Below are 7563 nucleotides of genomic sequence, written 5' to 3'. Positions count from 1 at the left end.
GTTATGAAACTTTGTAGTTGCTAATGTTTTGGTTTGAAATCATCTTGTCATGCAAAACTATGTTTGAATTTTAAAATTTGAATCTTTCAAACTACCTCGGATGGAAAAACCACCAAAATAAAAGTTGTAGGTCTTGAAATGTAATGAAACTTTGTAATTGACAACTTTTTAATTTGAAATCATCTTATCATTGAAAAATTCGTGTGAACTTTTCAAATCTAAAATTCATATTTTGTAAACGGTCTCGGATGTAGAAACTATTAAAATAGAATTTGTAGGTCTTAAAGAGTTATGCAACTTTATAGTTGGTCACATTTTCAAATAAATTCATTTAGTGCCTTAAATAATCAAATTACTCTCGGTTTGTTATAGTACATGAGGAATGAAAACGTAATATAGACGTAATTGGTGTAGTAGTGTAGTGGTATAGAAGCGTATGCGCGCGAGAGAGAGGTTGCGAATAGGTATGGTTGGAGAGTTGTTCCATAATTTAAAAAATATTTTTCTGTTTTTTCGATTTTTTTTAATTTGCCGAGTGCTTTTTGACACTAGGCAAATCCGAAAAAGTAATCAACAAAGAACGCGATTCCGGTAGTATATGTACCCAAATTTTATAGAGTAGATGTGGTGTTTTCCCATTGAAAAAGCAATATAGTACTATTATTATTTCGTTTTATAAAATTATCTTAGTTAGATTGAGTCAAAACTAATCGTGGACTCTTAAAATCGATCTAGGCCCAATTTAGTTATCCTTTAATTATTAACAACTTAATGAATGTTTATCGTTGTACTCTATAGCACGCTCATCATACACACCTGCACTGTCAGAGACCACGTACGTACGTGGAAATGTCTTACAATTTCAAACTCTTTTCTCCCTTAGTAGGACACCCAAATGCAAACTTTGATGACATATGCAATTTATTTAATAACTTCCATGATTCCATCCAGTTGGAGTATCCTCTGTTTAAAGGAGAGAATGAAAAAAAATTGATGAACTAAAACTAAATCCAATGTGCCTACTCTCTCGTTTCTGTATTTGTATCTACATTGCTTCTTCTGCCTCTTGCATCAAGAAGCGTAAATTCTCTATCCTGATATGTCAATCTATCCATGCATATGCAGCAGGCTATCTTGAAGAAGGCATTGCCAGCCCGACCAGCCTCACTGGCGACAGCATCCTCCTCCTCTTGTCGGCCTCGGATATCGTCTCAAGCCCTGGCGACCACGGCCTCTCCGCCCGCGCCCCGACAAGCTGCATGTAGTGCTTCCTCAGCTCCGGCGTGCTGCACAGGTGCTCCGTCGCCGCCGTGCCGCCCTTGCCGCCGCCGCATGACGTGATCACCTTCTCGATGAACTCGGGCAGGATCCTGATGAGCGGCGCGCCGTCGGAGCCAGTGACGTACTCGAAAGGGGACGCTGCGCCGCCGGCGAGGGGCACCTTCGCCGCGGAGGACGGCGAGAGTTTGGCGAGCGTCGCGGCGGTGAGCGCCTGGCTGCAGGAGAAGCGCGCCGCGGGGAGCACGAAGTAGGTCCGCCCGGCCACGAGCCGCTCGCACGGAGACAGCGCCGGGACCGGCAGGCCGATGAAGAAGGAGTCCGCGGCGCAGACGAGGTGCTGGTCTGGGAGCTCCGCCGTGACGTCCCCGGCGGTGATGGACAGCCGCTCGTCGGCCATCCTCGCCGACCCACCCCAGAACACCAGTCGCGCCGTCTCGCCGCGCTCGGCTCTGGGACACAGACAAGGGGAGAGGCCGTTGCCCATGGTGAGGGAGGGAGCGTAGAAAGAAGCTTCTAGAAGTTGCGAAGGTGAAGCCGTGAAGGATTGTGAATTGGCGTTGAATGGTAGCTTGGGGAATGGGGAGACGTCGCGTGTACAAGTATTTATAGGCGAGGGTTGACCACGTAGTGGTCTGACTTTGGACTGGTCAGAGGTTGCTGTTTGATTTCTTTGCGTTAGCTTATCTAGAGAGTTGACCACCGATAGGTGTTCAAAATCAGAACAATCGATCGGCCAGTTAATTATTATTATACTGGGCCTTGTTCGTCAACTCCTATTTAGGACGGCCAAACATCTGGAAAGTTTTATAGTGCCTGATTGGATGCCTGTATTTGGACGCGCAGGCTCGAGTGATTCTGGCTGACTTGATACGGCAATTTTCTGTGCATGAGTGAATGCAATCAAATGACTATAAAATAACTTGTTTTGCATCCGCTCATGCAGCTTGCGTCTCCCTTATACAGGCAACCAAACAGGAGCTTAGACAGAGTCAATGCATACGCTGGTCCAAGACGAGATGGTGCGGGTAACCAAACAGATGGATAGTGTTTGCAACTGAAGTGTGTTCATCTAGGGGTGGGCATTTTAAAACCGAAAACCGAACCCGAACCCGACCCGAACCCGAATAGACCGAATTGTTGGTCTATTCGGGTTTTCGGGTTCGGGTTCGGTTCCTATATGTGCTATATTTCGGGTTATGGGTTCGGGTTCGGTTCCTAACCTTTAAAACCCGAATAGACCTAATAACCCGAAATATAAAAAAGCTCTTAATATGTGATGGTATTATTATATGATTTATGAACTTATTAGCTAGAAATAATGATATCATCTAAACGATAGTATATATATCTTTGAATGTTAATTTTTATAGTCACTTGTTGTAGTAATAGTACTTTCAATTAATTATTCATTGTATATATTTTAATAAAATATACTAGTCTCTCTACAATTCGGGTCTATTCGGTGGACCGAATAGACCGAACCGAAATTGTGAGTCTATTCGGGTTCGGTTCCTTAAATATTTTTGGAAATTTCGGTTCTTATTTTTTAGAACCCGAAATTTCACAAACCCGAATAGACCGAACCGAATTACCCTAATAGACCGAATGCCCAGCCCTATGTTCATCAAACGAACAATTGATACAGGCATGCAATGGATTAGTGGGTGTAGTGTATTTGTGATTTTTCCCTTTTAGGGCTAGTTTGATAACTCCATTTTCTCATGTGATTTCTATTTTACCAAGGGAAAATGAACCAATTTTCCTTGGGAAAAGTGAAATCCCTAGGAAAAATGTTGTTACCAAACTAGCCCTTAAAGTGTGGTACAAGCAAGTGTACAACACGGTTTCGTGCGCTTACACGTTAATATATTATATATATACTTTTTTATATAGGTTGTTTTAACTTTACCTTAAATTAAACTTCTCTAATTTTGATTAGACATAAGAAAATACATAAATATTACACAATGCTCTAATGACCTTGTAACTAAGGCCCCGTTTGTTTCCTTTCATTTTGAGGAATTAGAATCTTACTATTGTAATATGCTATTTTTTAGAATGTGACATTCCACCACTTTCTAAAGTTATCATATAAGCCCATCTCAAATTTATGAGGTGAGAGATGAAAATTGATTCTATAGATTTACATGCTATTTTTCTGATGTACAACTTATAGCACACTCTTCTACTTGCTTCGTTATAACATAAATGTAGTATATAACTATCTCTCTCATATGATTTAAGATAGTATACAAATATATTACATATATAAATATATGAACTTAATTAGTTTTGTCTAAATTATAATTATTAAAATGGAATTCAATTCCAACGAAAGAAACATGCCCTAAAGGAAAATGGAGGCTTTCAATATGATAATTAATTGATGATACTTTTCATGCTATTCCTGGTGCACTATCTCATATAAATATGGTCTCACTGCAACGTTGCCCTGTCATATCATTAATCATATATGGCTCATCTAATGCACAAGCATAGTATTTTGGTGTTATTTCTTGAGAACAATAAACAATTGATTGTTGTTCTAACTATAAGAATTGCCAAGATTCTAGTCTTGGTTATCAAGCCCAAGTTATATCACCATAACGATACTGTTTTCTCTCTTTTCATTTATTTAGTGTCACTTCACCGAAATATTTTCATATAGCAACCATAGAAACTAGCCTAATTTATAGTTTTCATCTTTAGAAGATGTGCCACTAAATTATAGGTAGGTATGTCTTTTGTTGTCTAAAAACATTCCAAAAATGATTAGTTTAACTTCAATAATGTAGTTCAAATGGCCATATTAATCATCAAACACCAAAACCAAATTGTAAATGGACTGAAGTCCATTTTCCTTATAACACCTACGCTAACCATAGAGTTTTTCACTAAGCACTTTGGTGACTAGATTTAGTTGAGATGAGCTTCAACTCAAACAAGTATGATTGTCTAACACATGATCATTAGACCATTGTGTCAGAGTTTGATGATATACAATAACTATTGTGTCAAATTTAGTTGTTATAGACTATTGAGGCATGCATGTGTAGCATATAGTTTGACACTCTTTGTTGGACATGTCTGGTGCCCTAATGTCCTCTATGGAACCTTTTTGGAGGTCATCAAACTCTAACTCCAAGGGTATAATACCTTCATTGATTAGTTAGATGTTGGGCCTGTTTGTTTCAACTTTTTTCTAACAGGCTTCTCTGAGAATCTGGTTGTGGGAAGAATTTAGCTGCGGGGAGAATCTGAGTATTTTGGGGATTACGTGTGGAGGAAGATGAAGGTGTCCATAGCGTTTAGGATCTGGAAAGTGACATATTTCTACTATTATGACAACTCGACCGATTATGTGTTTACATTGATTTTGGACGTTTTTCGCTTATGTGATTCTCATAGAAGCTGACTGAAAAGCTAGGCATTTGGCAGTCCACAACAACTTCTAGTGGCCAAAATCAGCAAAAAAGTTGAAACAAACATGGTTGTTGTCTCCTTTGCGAACAATGTCAATGATTGGTCAAATGCCCTACTTCACTCTAATGTGATGCTCCTTGGATGCCTTGGCTAGGGTTGGCTTCTATACTATGGCCTGATGCCCCATTCACTTGTTGCTTGAGAAGTTGATCATCTGAATCACCATTTTCATAAGTCCAAGTCTTCTTTGCATTCTTTGAACTTTATCTAAAAACATTAGCAAATACTATTTGTCGGCGTTTCGAGACAGGGGGGTCCCTAAGCCGACGAGTGAGTGTGCTGCGTGCCCCAGCCCAGATGGGTCGAGCGCGTGGGCGAGCGCGAAGGGGGGAGAGGCGAGGAGGCCGGAGCCGAGCGTGAGAGAGGTGGAAGTCCCGCGGCCTTCGTGTTCGTCCCGCGCCCAGGTCAGGTGCGCTTGCAGTAGGGGGGTTACAAGCGTCCACGCGGGTGAGGGAAGCGAGCGGCCCCAAGAGAGCGCCTGTCCCGTCCTCGGTCCCGCGCGGCCAACCTTCTCTAAGAAGGCCCTGGTCCTCCCTTTTATAGTCGTAAGGAGAGGATCCAGGTGTACAATGGGGGGTGTAGCAGAGTGCTACGTGTCTAGCGAAGGGAGAGCTAGCGCCCTAGGTACATGCCAATGTGGCAGCCGGAGAGATCTGGGCACCCTGCTGGCGTGATGTCGTGGCTGTCGGAGGTGCGGCGGAGCCTGGCGGAGGGACAGCTGTTGGAGCGGTCGAGTCCCTGCTGACGTCGTCCTGCTTCCGTAAGAGAGCTGGGGGCCGTCGTCGTCATAGAGCTTGTGGAGCGCCATCATTGCCCCTCCGGCGGAGCTGGCCGGATGGGACGCCGGTCTTGTTCTCCGTGACCCGAGTCGATTCGGGGTAGGATGATGATGGCGCTTCCTGTTGACGTGGCGGTCTGTGCCCTAGGCAGGGCGACGTGGGGGTTCCTCCGAAGCCGAGGTTAAGTCTGCCTTCCGTTGCCGTGGCCGAGCCCGAGCCAAGGGGTCGGGCGAGGCGGAAGTCGTTCGGCCGAGGCCAGGGCGGAGTCCGAGCCCTGGGGTCGGGCGAAGCGGAGTTTCGTCGTCTTCCGGGTCTTAGCCCGAGTCCGAGCCCTGGGGTCGGGCGGAGCGGAGTTCGCCGTCTTCCGGGTCTTAGCCCGAGTCCGAGCCCTGGGGTCGGGCGGAGCGGAGTTCGCCGTCTTCCGGGTCTTAGCCCGAGTCCGAGCCCTGGGGTCGGGCGGAGCGGAGTTCGCCGTCTTCCGGGTCTTAGCCCGAGTCCGAGCCCTGGGGTCGGGCGGAGCGGAGTTCGCCGTCTTCCGGGTCTTAGCCCGAGTCCGAGCCCTGGGGTCGGGCGGAGCGGAGTTCGCCGTCTTCCGGGTCTTAGCCCGAGTCCGAGCCCTGGGGTCGGGCGGAGCGGAGTTCACCGTGGCGCCTTTGGCAAGGCCTGACTGCCTGTCAGACTCACTCTGTCGAGTGGCACTGCAGTCGGAGTGGCGCAGGCGGCGCTGTCCTTCTGTCAGACTGGCCAGTGGAGCGGTGGAGTGACGGCGGTCACTTCGGCTCTGCCGGGGGCGCGTGTCAGGATAAAGGTGTCAGGCCACCTTTGCGTTAAATGCCCCTGCAATTTGGTCAGTCGGTGTGGCGATTTAGTCAAGGTTGCTTCTGAGCGAAGCCAAGGCCTCGGGCGAGCCGGTGATGTGTCCGCCATAAAAAGGGGGCCTCGGGCGAGACGGAAGTCTCTCGAGGTCGGCTGCCCTTGGCCGAGGCTAGGCTTGGGTGAAGCGTGATCGAGTCACTCGCGTGGACTGATCCCTGACTTAATCGTACCCATCAGGCCTTTGCAGCTTTATGCTGATGGGGGTTACCAGCTGAGAATTAGGCGTCTTGAGGGTACCCCTAATTATGGTCCCCGACAGTAGCCCCCGAGCCTCGAAGGGAGTGTTAGCACTCGCTTGGAGGCTTTTGTCGCACTTTTTTGCAAGGGGACCAGCTTTTCTCGGTTGCATTTCGTTCCGGTGGGTGCGCGCGAGCGCACCCGCCGGGTGTAGCCCCCGAGGCCTCGGAGGAGTGGTTACACTCCTTCGAGGTCTTAATACCTCGCGTAACGCTTCGGCTGGTCTGGTCGTTCCCTCATGCGAACTGGCCGTAGCCCGGGTGCACGGTCGGGGCCCAAGCTCTCGGGCTGGTATGTTGACGCTGTCAACGATTTGGCCGGAGCCGGTTTTTGCGAGAGCAGCCCCCGAGCCTCTGCACAGGGCGAGAGGACGATCAGGGACAGACTCGACTTTTTACATACGCCCCTACGTCGCCTTTCCGCAAGGAGGAGGGGGGGAGTGCGCCATGTTACCCTCGATGGGCACCGAACATGGTGTCTCCGGTGAGCTGCAAGCGGGTAATCCGAGTGGACGTCCGTGCCCCGTTCGTTGGGGGTCGGCTAGGGGCCCAGAGGCACGCCCAAAAGTACCTGCGGGTGATTTGCCGGACCCGGTCCCCTGGCGACGGGGTCCGAGGGCTCGATGCCTCCCTCCGGTGGGATTCCGTTACAAGATCGTTCCCGCTGGTCTCGGAAATGTCCTAGGGTACCTCGGGAGCGCAGCCCGAGCCTCGGTTATGTATCGAACGTACCCCTGGTCATCCCTCGCTCGGTGTCTGAGGCAACTATGAACCCTTCGGGGGCCAGCCTTCGAACCCCTGATCAGTAATGGGCGCGGAGCCCGAGTAGCCTGAGGCGGCCATGGAACCCTTCGGGGGGCTGGCCTTCGAACCCCTGACCAGTAGTGGGTGTCGGGCCCACGCGATCT

The 7563-nt window shown here is 48.1% G+C and overlaps 1 protein-coding gene across 1 annotated transcript; it reads right to left on the bottom strand.

Moving 5' to 3' along the window:
- Positions 1 to 898: 898 nt before the first annotated feature.
- LOC103630306 (uncharacterized) lies at positions 899 to 1845 on the bottom strand. Its single transcript, XM_008651368.4, has one exon. It carries the CDS (start codon positions 1763 to 1765, stop codon positions 1130 to 1132), a length of 636 nt encoding a protein of 211 aa, XP_008649590.1. The 5' UTR covers positions 1766 to 1845; the 3' UTR covers positions 899 to 1129.
- Positions 1846 to 7563: the final 5718 nt, after the last annotated feature.

The sequence above is a fragment of the Zea mays genome, chromosome 6 (genome assembly GCF_902167145.1).
Source record: "Zea mays cultivar B73 chromosome 6, Zm-B73-REFERENCE-NAM-5.0, whole genome shotgun sequence".
NCBI classification, from domain to species: domain Eukaryota; kingdom Viridiplantae; phylum Streptophyta; class Magnoliopsida; order Poales; family Poaceae; genus Zea; species Zea mays.
Note: the sequence above shows the minus strand (reverse complement) of the source record. Positions and strands in the feature narration are given on the sequence as shown.

Excerpts from the sequence above, each read along its gene's own strand:
- LOC103630306 (XM_008651368.4), bottom strand. The coding sequence starts at position 1,765 with ATGGGCAACGGCCTCTCCCCTTGTCTGTGTCCCAGAGCCGAGCGCGGC.